Source organism: Cololabis saira, chromosome 3 (assembly GCF_033807715.1).
Source record: "Cololabis saira isolate AMF1-May2022 chromosome 3, fColSai1.1, whole genome shotgun sequence".
NCBI lineage: Eukaryota > Metazoa > Chordata > Actinopteri > Beloniformes > Belonidae > Cololabis > Cololabis saira.
Genome location: NC_084589.1, coordinates 34578058 through 34595405, shown reverse-complemented (window position 1 = coordinate 34595405; position 17348 = coordinate 34578058). Strand labels below are relative to the sequence as shown.

The following is a 17348-nucleotide window of genomic DNA, read 5'->3' as shown; positions in this document are numbered from 1 at the left end:
TTTGTTTACATTTTTATTTATATTTGTGTTATATATGTTATCTTGTTAATATTTTGAATTAAATCAGCACAGGACATCCACTCTCTTACACCATGGTTCCAGCAGGAGTACATAGACTTTCTTTAGCTTGATGCATCTGACCAGAGTGTGTTTTATGATTCATCAGTAAAGGGGTGGCAAACATGCCAGCAAAAAAGCAATCTTTCACTGCCGTTCATCCAGACTTGTGACCCAGTTGTCCCTGGTCATCCTCAGCTGCTTCTTGCTCCCCTAGTTTGAGATGAGGCACCTGTCGTTCCTCCCTGTGAAAGATTGGCGGATTAATTTTCACATATAAAGAAAGTGGGAACGCTGATTTCTCGTCATCTGTGATCGTCATGACTACCGACTGATGATGATTCAAACTGGGATAGAAATGTATTCGGACCCTCCTGCTCGGTTTGGCGCTGCGCTCTGAAGTATAAACAACAAACGTCTGGAATAAATAAGCAAAAGAAAATGTGATTCAAATGTGCTCTTTAACATATGCAGTCATGTCTGTTAACATATTGTACATTGTGACCAGTGGATACAACTATCACCCGTCTTTACCTCCTTTATTTCTTGCACAGCACAAATGGCGTCAGTAATCTTCTGATGACATGATGTGTGGTGACCGCTGGTTGGCTTTGTGTCAGAGTTCAGCCAACAGCGAGGCTCTTTCTCTGTCAGGGCTTACGTATGGCCGGCGTGGTGAGAGACTCCACTGAGGGGGAGTGTGCAGGTGCCGGCTGACGCTGCGTTTGTCTGACTTACTACAGCCATGTGCGAGTGAGGGGGCTGAGACTGATGTCAGTGGCTGATGATGTCAATGTATTTTCCTGGGTTTTTTTTTAATTCATTAATTGATTTATTTTACAGAGAAGAAGGCTGCCAAGCTGTCTGGGTGTGAGTGAACACCCCCTCTCGAGCTGTTGACAAGCTGTCCTGCAGAGATTCTGTTTGTTTCTAGCCATCAGCATTTCAAGGTAAAGCCACAGCCGCGTTGAGCATTAAATGTTATTGTAAGTCTGCGTTTTAAAGCATTTTAACCTCTTAAGACATTGGGGGTTTTAAAATCTTTACACCACTTCACAATACAAGCTATATAACAGTAATTATTCCTTTAAAAAAAAAAAGAAGAACATTCCAGTTTTAATAGCTGAGGGTCAGCGCTAAAAGACCTGTATGGCCCCCCCGAAGGGTGAGCCGGACCCCATGGAAAATTGTACTCGGTTTTGGCCCATTGGCACAATGATTTTCCACCGTAGCATAACAGGACTTTCCCTTAGTGCCTTAAAATGAGATAGTGTGAGAAGTTCAGTTTCCACAGAGAAAGAGCACCAGAGCAGCCAGTTGATGTGGTTTGGGCATCTGCTTAGGATGTGATGGGTGTTTTGGGTGTGTCCAACCGCCAGAGGGCCCAGAGGTGGACAAGGACATGCTGGAGGGATTCTTATACATGGCTGGCCTGGAAATTACTTTTGATGTCCTTCTGGAAGAACTGGGAGAAATGGAGAAGGCTGGACCTTTTTGCTGAGGCTGTCGCCCCAAAACCTGGTTGAGAGGGGATGGATGGAGGGATGGAGGGATGGATGGATGGAGGGATGGAGGGATGGATGGAGGGATGGAGGGATGGATGGATGGAGCAGCCATATGAAACATTGACTGAACAGCTTTCAACACAGTTTATCCCGTCGTAGTTGCATATTAATGGGAAGTGGATCAACTGGTTCTGTGGTGCAGTCAGAACAACCTGGGCTGAACGCGCTCATGAAGATGGAGATGACAGTGGACTTCAGGAAACGTCCCTGCAGAACATCAGCTGGATCCTCAAAATTGCCAAGGCAGTGGATGTACTTCCTGCAGCTCTTGAGGAAACATTCCCACCCTTGAAAGAGGGTGAGGAGCATCACTGAGGACCGGTATCTCAGTCTTTTTGAGCTGCTCCTGTGGTCCAGGACCAGAGCAGGTTCTTCCCCACAGCAGTCTCCCTGCTCGACCGATACCTGTTATCTGGCACAATGCTTGCATTGTTTTGCACCGTCATCGTATTTATACTCATTCATAGGTTTTTGCATTAAGATTTTTTATTTAATTGTTTTTCACTATTTCCACTTTTTTTCCTTTATTGAATATTTATTGCATTCCGTTAACTAAAGAGACAACAACTGCCTGTATGTGTTCACATACTTGGCAAATAAAGCTAAATCTGTTATCTTCAAATACAACTCATGTAGCTTGATATTTATTATTGCTAGCTTTATTACGTATACTTAATTTTCTTGCGGCACACACCCTAACTAAATAGTCTAGTCCCATCTAAAGTAAGATTTTAGCACAACTCCAGGCTGTCATCACTGACAATCTCCTCTGGTACTTCAATGTTGTGTGTTATGCTTTTTTAAGATAAGATGAGATAAGATAGTCCTTTATTGATCCCCAGAGGGGAAATTCGTGTGCTGCTGTACAGCAGCTCAAAGTCAGACAACATGAACTCAGACGCAATAAACAATAAAGATAAAGTATAAGTATAAAAAATAATAATAATAATGCAATATTGATTATTTCTATCCAGCTCATCGTGACAAAATCAAATCAAATCATAAAATGAACACATCATGTCTGCTGTTATGTAACAAGCCAATGAGTGCAGCTTTGGTTAATAATTATGATTATGATTTCAGTAGTACTCTCTTCATGTGTTTCAGAACCCCAAGAGTGCAAAATCACCACTCATCAGAAGCAATAAAGCTTCCTTTGCTGCCTCTGTGCATCATTAGGAGCATTTAAATGCTTCTGTCAATCATTTTAGGTCCTTTGGCACTCATTCCATGGATGGCAAAAATGTTTTAATTTTGATAACTGTGATGCTGAGCAAAAGTAGCATTTAAATCTTATTTGGCAGAAGTAAATGTAAGGTTATGCTTTTCATGTAGCACTAAAACCAAGAAACCTAGCTGGAAACCGTGAAGAACACTCTGAATTTGGCTCTCAGAAGTGCTATTTCTGACTCACGCAGTGCCATCAGATAAACAAGATTTATTATTTCTTTATTTTTTTTCTTGCTGGTGTCTGTGCTGTGACTGACAGGATGTTGTCTGTTGCAGAGGTCTATGGTTCAGCGCTGAGCAGGGACCATGTGGTGTTTGGAGCTGCTCTTACCTCTGCTGTTGATCATCCATGGTAACACCGTCCTCATCTTCTTTCTAGTGTGGCGTTAACTCTCCCGTGTGCTTTTTCAGAGGACCTTCACCATCTCCTGTCTTCTGTCCCAGATGCCAGCTGCCAGTGGAACGTTTGGGTACCTCGGGACATCTCAGCCATGACCAACTCCTGCGTGGTCATCCCGTGCACCTTCATGTATCCGTCTGGCATAAGGCCATACCGTGGCATTCATGGTATCTGGTACTTTGGCCAGCCCTACCCTCAACTCTTCCCTCCCGTAGTCTTCAAATCCCGCACAGATGTGGTGCACGAGAGCTACAAAGGTCGCACCAAGCTCCTGGGTGACCTGACCCAGAGGAACTGCACTCTGCTCATCGGCAACATTGGTGCAGAGCACTCGGGGAGATACTACTTCCGAGCGGACCTCGGTGGAGCCAACATATACACTTACCCAGACTTCTCTGAGCTCAAAGTGTTGGGTTAGTTTTTACGGAAGCCTAAACTGTAGCCTAGGGCTGGGCGATATGGACCAAAAGTCATATCTCGATATTTTCTAGCTAAATGGCGATACTCGATATATATCTCGATATTTTTTCTGTGCCTTAATTGGGGTTTCCCCCAAAGCATTATAGCATAGCATCTCTGTTAGCATCTCTGTTAGCTTCATTTTTTTCTGAGGCAAACCCTTAAAAAAACAGTCAGTTTTAATACAAAGCCTCGTGCCAAATGTCAGACAGGTACCTTTATTAACAGAGGTCTGCACAATATCAAAATGTATAAAACAAATGAAATAAAAATAAACTGCCTGCATGTATAGAATAAAAATGCTTCTTGAATAAAATAAAACAAATATCCCTTTCCTGCATAACAATTAAATTAAAATACACTGTGCAATTAATACAATGTAGACAGTAACAGGCAGACTTTTCCACTGAGGTTGACAGTTGTGCAAATAACTGTCCAACAAATCCAAAACATTTGTGCAAATCTCAAATAAAACATTCAAGTAAATTTGTCACAAAATAAGCTATATCAAATTCATTAAAAAAAAAAAAAAAATTTTAAATCGATATAAACGATATTGTCTCGTACCATATCATGTTTGAAAATATATCGATATATATTAAAATCTCGATATATCGCCCAGCCCTACTGTAGCCGATAAAAATACTAGCACTATTGTATCTGATTGTAAGAAAAAAGCCACTTTTGTTTTGCTGTTCTCCAGATCAGCCCAACATTGACATCCCAGAGGAAATCGTCAGTGATGAGAGCCTGGAGTTGACATGCTACGCCCCTGACAACTGCCCCGAAATGACGCCCGAGATCCAGTGGATGTACACCGACTACTTGCCCGATCCAGAGTTCAGCTCTGACTACCTGGAGGACAGCAACACCGCAGTGATCTCCAGCACGCTCACTTTCACTCCCAGACCCATGCACAACGGGCAGCTCCTGGGCTGCAGGATCTACTATCCCAACACCACACTGGTCTACGAGAGGCTCATCTCACTGGACATCAAGTGTAAGCCTAAGGCCCAATCTCAATACTCCCCCTTCTTTTCTCCACTCGCCCTTCTTTTCTTCCCTTAAGATCCGCAACCGGGGCTCAGTTTATCCAAATAACGCCTGTTAAGAAATTTGACCCGATGTTTTCGGAAATGAGAAGAGCCGCCGCCCCCGGGGAGCAACCTCAGCTCACAGCCCGAGAAGAGACGTGTCCGCCGGGTCAGGCTGCTGCGTCGTCCCGGGAGAGAAACTCTCTCCCGGGACGCAGCTCTGTTGAGAATTATGCTGGCTGAAATAAATCATTTAGGAAGATGTTGGTTTAATAGATGAAATCTAACAGTTGTAGCTACGCCTGTTAAGAAATTTGCTCCGAAATTTAGAGATTTCTGTCTGCCGGCTCCGGAGTTTAGGTCCGCGTTAAATAGACGCAGCCTATGGCGTCGCTTACGTAACCTACGGCGTCGCTTACGTAGGTTACGTAACCATATTCCGGCGCGATCTTAGCGAACAACGGACAAAAAAGGGTTTATGTACATTCACTGAGTGAATATTATGAAAGTAAAATATTTGTTTGAGCCGAGAAATGTAATCAAAATGCCTTTTTATGCAGAAACTAACTCAAAATATTGATTTTATTCCCAAAAAAATAAGAAATGTCCGCCATGTTTTTTTTTTTTTGATTCAGTCCGCAAATGACGACGAAAAGCATTCTGGGAAATTTTCATACCCCCTCGCTCGCCAAGTCAGCATCTGCAAACCCTCGATTTGAAGGGGCTATTCTCAGCCCCTAGCCCTCGTTATGCCCCCTCCCCCTAGGTGAAAAGAGGAATTGGGACACCACTACCTTCACGGGAACGCGCAAAAGTTAGGGTTAGTGAAGAAAACGAGGGCGAGGGGGAGTATTGGGACGCAGCCTAAGAGAAGCACCCATTGTGTTTGGGAATCTCTCTAAAGTGAGAGGCTGCCCAAGGTAGACATAACAAACAGAGGGCAGGGACGACAGTCCGAGCAAACATCCTCGTACCTTCCTATCCTAGGCCACCTCCTGTAACTCTACTGAAGAGGCCCCAAGGCATTCTCAAGCCAGCTGAGATATATAATCTCTCCAGAAAGTGACGGCTTCCTCCCAATTTGACATGGCTGAAACTCCTCCCCTGGAGGGTTTCTTGAAAGCACCCTGTCAGGATGTAAAAAACTACTCCAACTGCCTCTTTTCAATGAGGAAGAGCAGCAGTTCTTCATTGATCCCCTCCTAGATGACTGGCCTGACAGATTCCTGGATGACTTCTCCAAGTTATCTACTCAAGCATGCTGAACAACCTCCCTCTTAAGTGTTAGTCCCTGTAGAGGAGGCTCAATTTGGCTGCTTGTATTTTTAACCACATCCATTACCCACATTCTTTTGGGGTGTGGGTGGATAATCAGGGGCTTTGCCTTCACCATGACAGATCAAGTGTTCCCCCACTTAAAGCAGCAACTCATTTCCAAGCCACAGTGGAGAATACATGCTTTTAAAATTCAAAAATGGTAAAAAGAAACTAGTATATGTAAATAAAATAGGATCCTTTGGCTAGTGGTGGCTCCCTCATGGTCACCCCCCTCCCCCCAGATGTTAGAAAATTACATGTTTGACTTTCTCTGGCAGACCCTCCTCGCTCGGTGTGGGTGAACGTGTCTTCGGAGGTGATGGAGGGCAGCTCTGTGACGCTGCACTGCGAGGTGGACAGTAACCCTCCTCCTCGGATCTCCTGGATGCTCGGAGACCAGGAGCTGCTGTGGGACACGGGCTCCAACATTTCCCTCTCCCTGGACGATATCACACCCGCCAATGAGGGAATTTACACGTGCATTGGAGACAACGGTTACGGCGTCATGAACACGTCGCTGTACCTGTCCGTCAAGTGTAAGTCTGTCAGATGTTAAAGCCCGGTCACACCATCCAGACGGGTTTTGAATATATACGAAGTCATGAAGAATTACCGCCCACATCTACAGCCTCATTTAGGAAATAGAGAGCTCCTCTGGCTTTTTCTGACTGATTATCTGCACAACCTCCACTTTGCCTGTTCTGTTTACTCTTACTGCTTCACAGCTCCTACACCCCAATTTGTGTCAGATTAGTTTAAATTCTAGTCATTATAACTAGAATTTAAAGACGTAATGACTTTGTAACTAATTACTAGTAGAATCGAATAAAAATGTCATCATATCTGAACATTTATGTATTGCTTGAGAATTACATCAAAATATTGCGACTCCTACACTATTTCCTCAAAATACTTGATTTTCCACATTTTTACAGGCGATCAATTGAAATTAGCTTTAAAAAGTACACCACTGGCCAAAAGAAAAAGTCACATGGATATTTTATTGGACCACATATTTTTGACTATTTAGCTTGTTTCAAGAATTCTAGTCCAAAACATTTTCTTACCGCATTGGCAAATATATTGTTGTTTAAAATAAGACCGTTTTGAATACATTTATCAAATATCAGGCCTGTTTTTAGAGGGCTGTTTTTGACAAAGTTATGCAGTGATCAGAACCTTTAATTCTGACCAAAGATTATGGGACTTTTTTTGTCGAGATCTCAAAGTCTTCTCCAGTACGTCCCAAAGATTTGTAATGGAGTAAAGATCTAGCCTCTAGTGGCCAATCCAACTATGCAAATGATGTTTCTCTTCCTGAACATTTCTTTAACGGTTTATAAATCGTGGTTCGGAAATGTGACTTCAGGCGAGTAAATGTCTATTGATGTAAAATTCTGGCCCTTCAGTGTATTTATGTAGTCAGCCGATCTACGTTTTTGGGGGCACATAACACGGCTGAACCCAGACCTCACCAGCTGATCCCACTACCCTGATGCACCCACCATCGCTCTGGAACCATGTAAATTTGGACTCATCAGACCACGTTACATTAGTCCAATCTTTATGCTCCTTAGCCAGTTGAAGCCTGTTGTATCTGGTTTTGTTTCCTCTTCAAAGAACACGGTTCACCGTCATCCTTCTATGTTTTAATATTGTGTTGAGCAGTTCCTTACCCAGTTGATGTTGTTGGGGTTAAAACCACATTAATCCATGCCTCTTACTTATTTACTTCATTAAAACCATGATAATTTGATCATCTGTCTGCTTAGTTTGAACTTTTAGCTACGGTTACAGTTATTCATTTAGCAGATGCTTTCATTTCAAAGTGACTCAGAAATGAGGAACAACGATTAAGCTACAGTACAGTTGGATCGCTGGCCTTGAAGTGCTTAAGTCAGTAAAATAAATTGTCTCATAGAGGTGGCAGAAGAACGTGATGATCAGGCAGGAATATAAGCCTTAAGGACAGAGTTTAATTAACTGGGTGCAGACCTCTTTGTCACAATCATTACTGACTTAAACGTTTTAAAAACAACCAAGGCAAACATGGGAGTTCAGATTAAAAGAGAGGAATGGATTATGATCAGGGATTTTTTCAAGCAGCTCCAAGTGATTAATCAGGAACTGTGTCTGTCTTTTAGTGCTGTCAAACAGTGCTGAAAGACCTTTTCTTAAATCAATCAAAGAAACCGACGCGATGTGCAACTGTATTTTGTCACAGACCCTCCCCGAGAGCCCGTGGTCAACGACTCTATGACGGTGCTGGAAGGCACGTCGCTGGCCCTGCACTGCAACACCCAGGGCAGCCCGGCCCCGACCCTCACCTGGCTGAAGGACGGGGAGCTGGTGGGCACCATCACGGCCGATGAGTTGTCCGTGCTCGACATCATGGAGATCACGCCGCAGGGGGACGGACAGTACCGCTGCCTGGCAGAGAATGAGCACGGACGAGCCAGCAGCTCCCTGAACATCACCGTCGAGTGTAAGTTCTTCACTGTCCCGCGTCTTGTCATGAAAGCTTCTTTACAACATCTGCAGCTGCTGTTCCCCAAGTGCTCTTTAACTGATCTTTAAAGCAAATGTATCTCTGTTGCACTGAGTAAACAAATTGGCTTTTGTTTTTCAAAATTGTCCCTGAAGGATCGAAAGATTTTAAAGCAGGGGTGTCAAACTCATTTTTCTAATTCTTTTTTTTTTACTATTGTTATCTAATCCAATATCAGTTTAGTTAATTTTAAAGGAAATATGCACTTTGTTTACACTCTAATTATGTAAAATATATTTCTTCAGGATCTTTTCTTGAAATTTCTCGTTTCTTTTCAAATTATGTAAGATACTTTTATTATCATTATTTATATATACAAAGATAAACAGAAACAAGTATGTTTTTTTTATATTTCGCTTTTTTATAGGAAATTTAATTAAAAGCAAAATCTTTCTTATTACATCCGAGAGTGTTTCTTTGTGATTTAGAGATTTTTCCAGTACAATTAAGGGTATTTATTTTAAAAAATTGGCGCGTATATTTACGCCAGTGTGCCGAAAAAGTCAGCACTTCTCTTTTAACTGTTTAACTTTGTCACTATCCTCGTATTCAAAACTGAAATTCTCTGAATAAATATCTTCTATCATCTTTTTTAGCAGTGATATTTTTCCTGCGAAAATATATAATAGTAGTCAGTTAATAAAAATAAACGACCGTCTACAAAGAAATAAAATCGGCAAAATTCATTCTAGAAAACTAAAAAAATTTCGAAAACTGCTCTCTTTGTGGAATAATGATGGATTTGTAGAAGAAATATATTATCAGATATGCTGCGATTCATGGCAATTATTTATGCCTTCCTTTTTAGTAAATTAACATTTCGTTTTTTTGCGTTGGAAACTTCTTGCGGGCCGCATGAAAACCTCTCTCGGGCCGCACATTTGACACCCCTGTTTTAAAGCATTCTGATGGGCATTGACTCTTGTTTGGTCGAAAATCAGCATTTTATTAAGGATGAAGAACCCTTGCCGTTACTACGGTCCTTCAGCGTACTGCCCTCTACTTCCACAGATGCCCCGGTCCTCCTGGAGGAGTCAAAGTGCACAGTGGTGAGAGAGGGGGTCCAGTGCGTCTGCATGGCCACAGGAAACCCCGAACCCACCATCGAGTTCTACCTGCCCGACCTGAACATCACCATCAACGAAACGGACGGCCGCTACAGCTTCTACATGCACACCGACGGCCACATGTCAACAGGCATGATCAAGCTGCGGGAGAAAGGCGAGCGGAACGACAACGGCGGCCCGGCCGTGAACGTCCACTGCAGCATCTCCAACGTGTACGGAAGAGAGAGCATACTGCTGGAGCTGCAGCAGGAGAGTGAGTACAACGCAGCACCCCAAATACCGCTTTACTTTAAATTGTTTTCATTTACTTGCTCCTTCTGTTCAATAATCTTTATCATATGTTGTGCAGGTAGGCTGTGGAGTCTCCTTTTAGCTTAGATTTTTCTTTTTTAATTGGTTGAGCCAAATATTGAGATCATCTGTGCCAGAGGTGTATTAATGTCTAAAAGTTTCTTTGTAATTGTACCTTCATTACAATAGACTTTGTATCTTTGATTTATTATCAGATGGGTAAATCCCGTGGCAGGAAATTCAAAGTATATTGATCCAAAGCAGCAAATAAACCCCAGAAAATCTGTCCTCCTGTTGCTAAAGACGACACCGTCCAATGGTTTTAGGAAAATATGCACGTTAACTAATCAACACAACTGCATAAAAATAAGTGGAGATTGTTCTTACGGTTCACTACAACCATGCTCTAGAGACACTCAAGAGGGAATAAACCTAGTGTATTTTCATCACAGAGCTTAAGTTTTATATTGCACTTTATTGATTTTTCAGAGAAGTTGAACTTAATCCGTCTAAAAAAGAAACTCACTTTTACAGCAGCATTTGAATCCTCTAAAATTCCAGATCCATCCAGTCACCGTGGGTTGCCACAGAAGGATGCAATAATACTCTCATTTGGTAATCAATATTGTCTTTTCTGTCACTTATGATGGTAGTTGATACCCTTTTTTCATTCTTTTTTTCCTTTTTTCCCTTATAAATATCAACAGTCACGTTCCATTACAGACTTAAATGTGTACTAGTCTGTGCATATCAATAAATATATGTGCAATGATGCGCGTGTCTGTTGTTCAATACAACTGATCAGACCAAGCGCAGACACAAGCTGCTCTGATCCAGACGGGTGGAGTTGGAACAAACTGTAACACAATGTCGAGAGAACGAGAAAGATTCAGGAAATTTCCATCAGGGGATGAAAAAAGATAAAAACTAAAGAAAATAGAAGAGTTTAATGCCTCTCTGAAAGGTTCGTTTGATAAATTTGTTACAAAAATCACCGATCCGACCAGGTCTCAAGCAGCCGTGGGGCCCCGCATCGAGGCAAGCCAAATGATGATGAGGCAGGGGAAGGTATCCAGTATTTTGCTAATTGGAGAGTTAAAATTGCGCATATAGACACCCGATCCGACCCGAAAAAAACAAAAATTTTGCGAGGGGCCCCCCTAGCCATTTCGCACAGGGCCTCACAAATCTCCCAAACGGCTCTGCCCTGACGTATCCTCCACTCCCACTTTAGAACTGCTCTGACACTGAATTTCTAGAAGCATAATAAACACTCTAAAAACACTAAACACTGGTATACACAATGAAGTTACCAGTGAGTGTATATCAAGAGCTACGAGACATAGTTGGGAAAGACCCTAAGAAATGAGTTAAAGGTCCAAACTGAATGCCTGATGAAAGTTTGAAATGGGGGGTTTTTGTCCTCAAATGATCCTAGGAGCCATCGAGGGTCTCCCCAGGCAAATTGGTCATATGGTATAATTACACCAGAAAACATGTTGTCCCTTGTCCATTGTCCAAGTATAGAGCATGGCCTGATGCAGGGACTATTTCGGGGTTTCTGGAGGCCAGGTTTTGACCCATGTGGCCCGGTTAGTGTGAAAGAGAGACATAGTTGAGCCTTCTCCTCGGCCCAGAACCTGCAGACGGGGCCTCATGAATGGGGTTTGTGTGGTATGGAGAGTATAAGCTCTGGCACTCCAACCTTCAGTTAGCCAAACTGGGTTTTAGAACTAAAAGGTTTATACAATGGAAACCCCCCAGATTTGGATGGTTGTGTCACCTCACTGTCCAACGTCAGCGCAGAATTCTCCAATGTCCCCGTCAATATCTGAACCGCCAAGCCCGTTCAGCGGTTTCATGGACTCTGTGTTCTGGGAACTGGCTCATTAATGAGCAACAAACCTTCATAGGCTTTTTATTTTATTTATTCTTAAAGGAGCTGTATGTAAGAGCAATAATAAAACGAATCATAAAATGACCCCGATATGTCAACAGACAACAAATCATGTTCATTTCAAATACTTATGTCACTGACAACAGCACTCAAGCCAGGATATTCCAGTTTAAAAGGAGGAGTTGCAGCCCTCAACTGATGTTTATGTTGTCATTTTTTGTTTTGGCCTGAAGCTCCACCCTCCACCTATCTCCCAATCACCAAGTCAGTAATGTTTCTGAAGCTCCACCCTCCACCTATCTCCCAATCACCAAGTCAGTAATGTTTCTGAAGCTCCACCCTCCACCTATCTCCCAATCACCAAGTCAGTATTGTTTCGGCATCCGGGTTGCCAGCTCGGCTCTAATTATCGCAGCCATGGCAGCCTACGTTCCTGCTGCATTCTGCAGCCTACCTGGCAACCTCTGGTCGGGGGGAGGAGGGGGAGGGTACACGCCGCTCAACAATATTTTGAAAGTGACTGCAGTACCAGTTTTGGCCATTTCTTACAGACGGCTCCTTTAAGTATTTATTGTTTTTGCACCATAAATAAGAAGTCTTGAGTAACATACTGTATCAGCCAGGTGGTGAGTGATGGACGAGTGACAACCGGCAAATCATCAGTTCCTTTAACCCAGAGGTTCACAGTTGCTCCATTCCTCTGTGCTTATTTTATGTTTATAAAAGCCAATGCTAAGAATTGTTGTTATTATGGCTGACTTTTTACCAAAGTTCACCATTTTTCTGTTTTACTTTTATTTTTCCCAGAGAAGTACATGATGGCAGTAATAGTTGGCACCATTGGAGGAGTGGCGGTCATAGCGTTCATCATAGCAGCGGTGCGATATGTTGGACATAACAACAAGAAGTGAGTATAAATGGCAAACTAATGGAGAGGCCAATGTGAGGCAGAAGTCTTCATTTTGCTCACTAAGCATTTTCTGAAATCCAAGGAAACACTTAAGCCTAGTCATCCATTCTAAAACACATCAGTGCACATTGTATACGAGTGAATGTGGGATTAATGTGGACGTGAGGATCACTTCTCCACAGCAACTTCAGTTCATTTGCTACTACAAGACCCATTTGAAATCCTTGGAGATCCACATTGGCTGCCTTGTGGAGTGGGTTAGCAAGCTGGACTAACCTTATATTTTGCAGGCGTGATTCCCCTGCCCTGACACCGCTTCTGTATCCTTGACCCGCTACGCTAAATACAACCCAGGTAGCCCTCTTAACCAAAGTGCTTCATTTTGGCCTCAAGGCATATTTGGATCCTCAAATTTTGCAAGCTCTCACCGTTCGATCACCCACCCCCCGAGTCGGGGGTGACCTTGGCGACTAAACCCATGACATAACCACGTCACTCACAGCCAGAGATGGCCTCCAGCATAACCTTACAGAGCTTGTTGTTTTAAAATGGATGCCCAGGCTTGGCGTGTCGCCCTGCGTTAGAGGCAGTCGAGACAGAGTCTGATTATGTGACTCCGTCCCCCAGAGAGAATGGCAACCCTAGGCAGGACGTGGTCCTGGAGAACCCAGCTTTGTACTACAGCGCAGTCAAGAAGGACAAACAAAATCTGAGGAAGAAAGTGGTGAGACATGCTGATGTCAATGATTATGCTAATGGTGGAGATTGGGTTGGACGACCATTCTCACATTGCTTGGGGTAACAGTATTGTGTCATGAAATAATCATAAAATCATAAAGCCCCATTTATTTTTAACCTCTGAAATGAGGCAATAGAAGGAATTTCTCCCACTAGGAGTCTAGTAGCTCCAACCATGACCTTTCCGAACACTGTTTTTCTCTTGCTTTCATCGCTTCTCTGCGTTTTTCTGTCTGTTTTTCTCTCCCCTAACTCTTGCACAGCTTAAGACAGAGCTGTTGGGCTCAAAGTTTAACTCCATTCTAGAGGAGACTACGGTAAGGTTCCCAAACAAATCCCCATAAAAATAAAAACACAAGCCTCAGCGACAGATGCATCTCCTCGCCTTTCAGCTTCTGTGTTCTGTTCGCTGCCGTTTGTTCCTCATACTGCCTTCTGCATGACTGCCTCATTGCTAACACGAACTGCCAAAGTAACAGGAAACATATCCGTCTTCTTGTCAGTATGTCGACCAGTAACCCGTAACATATTTTCGTTATGGTACGTGTCGGGCTTGTGATGGCACCTTGGTTGTCGTTTGCGCCGCTGAACGGTCCCTCTACCTGCAGGGAGAAGACGGGGATTACCAATCTGTGGGCTCTATGGCGGGACTGGAGAGGCAAGAGCTGAATTACGCTGCTCTGGAGTTTATCGGGGCCAGGCCCAGGGAAGGGGCCACAGGGAGGGGGGATGACGGCAGCAACTACACGGAAATCAAAGCCAAATGAATCGCGATCCTTCCCTGATCCCTCGGCTATGCAAGATGCAGTGGCAGCCCCCGAATTACAAACATCTTCTGCACCATAAACTGTGTATTAACCTATATCTCTCTACTGGAAACCAACCTTAAGACTCCTCGTCCCTCAGTTTATTTTCAGATTTGTCATAAATAAAGTACGTCTTTGTACTCCCCGTTTGCGCCAACCCCTCCTCCGTGAGATGCCCCGTCTTTGCCATCACTTGGGAAAAACTTGGACCAACACCCAACGGACAATATAAAACCAATGATATTAATGTCAAACGTTGGTTGTTTTACATTATCTCTCCATCATACGGTCTTCAGCAGCAGCCGTGTTCTTATTGCTTTGTCCATGTGATTGTCAGTGTCTCATCCGTCTCACCATTTCCTCTGCATTTGTCTCGTAACTGTCACTGCGTCTGCTGCCGGTCGAAGCATCAGGGCAGGGAGTAACCGTGCTTTTTGTTCTCTTATATTTATGTGTGTTTATCCACGGAGAGCAAACGCTCTCCTTCCTTTTGTTTCGGTTAATTATGCCCTAAGAAGATAACTGACTGAGGCAAGAGATGGAAACACATCTCAGCGTTTTGTTTCCACGTAATTGTATTTAATATGTGCTGTGACTCAGTCGCCTCTCATAATAAATCCAAAAACAAAACAAAGAAAACCTCCCTTTTGGTAGTTATTAAGAAGCTGCGTGATGTGCAGTTCTGGGAAGTGCCGCGTGATCTTTCTAGCATTAAAGGGTAGAATGTGTTGAGATTTCGAGGGACTTTTCTGCGCAGAATGTTATCGTTCACTTCTTCTCCCTGAGCATGTGTTTCCTCACACACTGGTATGCTCCGTCTGTCTGATTTAATCCACAAAACACAGACCTAAAGCACAACATATACGCGTATGCGCGTGATGGGGCAAAAGGGTTATCTGATTTAGACAATGTTTGTGTGTGCGTGTGTGTATGCGTGTGTGTATTCAAATTGTGCTGAAAGATCAGCGGACGCTGATCTCCGGGGGGACTTTGGGAAGTTCGAGCATCGCCTCGCCCGAGAGACGGGTGCTTTGGTTCTCGCAGGATCGCATCAGATGTCTGAATGACAAAAAGTTGTGCCGCCTCGCCAGCTGCTTTTGCTATTCAAAGACATTTGATAAAATGTTATATTAAAGCACACTAATCGTCTAACTTGACAGTGACAGTGTCATGTTATAATACGTTAATTCGATGTATATTGATGAGAAAAGGGAAGCCAGAGTGTACAGAAAAATATTCCGCATGAGTGTTTTGACAGATGGCGTTTATTTCATTGTTGAAACATGGTTAAAGTGTGGCAGCATTATCGCCGACCACCAAGTGTGAACACTGTCTTAATATAAAAAAGCATCCAACCTCTTAGTAGTCAAATCTGTCATAAAATCTGAGGCAGTACAATGAGGTTGATTGAAAGTGTAATAGTTAATACATAACTAACCACTGAAGGGTACCCAACTATTTATTATATCCTACCATAGAACTGGTTGACATATTCCCCATCAGTCAGGTCATAAAAACCCTGGATAGAAGTCAACTGGACTTCTTTTCTTTTTGAAGATGTTCATATGTTTTCTTCAGCATACAGCCTCACATGGTGGGAAGACCACTCTTGTAATAATTACGTTGTATGACAGGAAGTCGTGGAAGATGGTTGACACCAAATAATGACTTTAAGACCCTAGCATTGGTTATTAACACTAAATCCTACACTTCCCACAATGCAACCAATAGCTTCATTTTTTGTCGTCCTGGCACACAATTATGTTTCACTCACATTTCTCCGTTTGCAGTTCTCAAATGCCATTTTCTCAGATGTGCTAAAGCGAATCCAGAAGTGCGAAGGATATTATAAAAGTGTTGGAATGACTCATGCCTGATCTAAACCCACCAGTGAAGCTGTTGCTTCATTTCCTCTTTCATTAGCACCTCAAAATAACCAGTTAAGACCCCGTAGCCGTTCATATCCACCCACTTAAAAGAGAGGCTTTCGTTTGCAGTCATATTTATTTTACTTTTTGTTGCTGTTGATGCATCACTTATAAGGATACTTTCCAACACCGTGAACTACTCTGTCTTGAAAACCAACAATGCTTAAATCTCACCCCTTAGTTTCTTCTTAAAGTGGTTAGAAACCATGTGTGAGACTAGTATTGTTAGAGGCTTAACAAGGCTTAAGCTAGAGACTTGATCTCTTCCCAGAGACTGAAATTGCTTTTAATGAATAAAGCTTCATGAATTCACATCGTTAAAGTAAGCAGTTAGCCTTCCCCATTGAAATTACAGATGAAAACCCTTGCGTGGTTCTTCTTGAGGTTATATATATATATATATATATATATATATATATATATATATATATATATATATATACATATATATATATATATATATATATATACACACACATACATACACTGTGTGTGTGTAAGCTTTTTATTAAGACAGTGTTCTGTGGCTTAATAATGGAGGGTTCCAGATATCCTGGCTTGCATTCTCACACCTCATGTTTTTGTATTATTATTATTTTGTATTATTATTATTATTCATACGCCATAAGTATCAGATCTAATCTTTGTCACAGTGTGTTGTTAAGCAAATTTGTTTGTCCAATACTTTGTGTAATTGATAATTATCATGACAAAGTCCATTTCTTGTTATAATTGACTAAATAATTCAGATCAGGGTTTTGCAATCTCTGCAAATTACAACTGTTATTTTATGACAGTTCTGCAATTATGTAGTATGCTTGCTGTTTTATTTTGAACAAGTCCAAATTCATCTGTCTTTGGTTCCATGCAAATATAAATAAAAGAAGAAAAACCCATAAAACATAAAACAGTGAATTATTTATAGAAAACAAATTGTGAACTTGTGCTTCTTCTCTTGACTCTTGTCTTTCTTCTGTCCATATTTGGTTTCATTTCTGTGATTAAGGCATAACAAAAACTGACACCCCCCCTGAAATGTTCAAACTGAAGTATAAATCACGATAAACACAACTACAGACAACCTAATCTTTATTTAGCTCT

At 42.3% G+C, this 17348-nt stretch overlaps 1 protein-coding gene across 4 annotated transcripts; it reads left to right on the top strand.

The window, feature by feature from the left end:
• Positions 1-898: 898 nt before the first annotated feature.
• Positions 899-17155, top strand: LOC133437970 (myelin-associated glycoprotein-like). 4 transcript variants are annotated; one of them, XM_061717345.1, is made up of 11 exons: positions 899-1007; positions 3129-3204; positions 3297-3665; positions 4415-4711; positions 6341-6598; positions 8287-8547; positions 9622-9930; positions 12673-12772; positions 13403-13499; positions 13777-13830; positions 14122-17155. In XM_061717345.1, exons 2-11 carry the CDS (start codon positions 3159-3161, stop codon positions 14278-14280), a joined length of 1950 nt encoding a protein of 649 aa, XP_061573329.1. In that variant the 5' UTR covers positions 899-1007; positions 3129-3158; the 3' UTR covers positions 14281-17155. The 4 variants fall into 4 exon arrangements, with proteins under 4 accessions (XP_061573329.1, XP_061573330.1, XP_061573332.1 ...); XM_061717346.1 differs by lacking the exon at positions 13777-13830; XM_061717348.1 differs by lacking the exon at positions 13403-13499 and having other exon boundaries at positions 14122-14260.
• The last annotated feature ends 193 nt before the right edge of the window (positions 17156-17348 follow it).

What these genes read in the sequence shown, in the direction of transcription:
- LOC133437970 (XM_061717345.1), top strand. Translation starts at nt 3,159, where the DNA reads ATGTGGTGTTTGGAGCTGCTCTTACCTCTGCTGTTGATCATCCATG. An exon ending in CCTGAACATCACCGTCGAGT is followed by an intron (nt 8,548 to 9,621) that starts GTAAGTTCTTCA and finishes CTACTTCCACAG; the next exon opens with ATGCCCCGGTCCTCCTGGAG. An exon ending in AAAATCTGAGGAAGAAAGTG is followed by an intron (nt 13,500 to 13,776) that starts GTGAGACATGCT and finishes ACTCTTGCACAG; the next exon opens with CTTAAGACAGAGCTGTTGGG.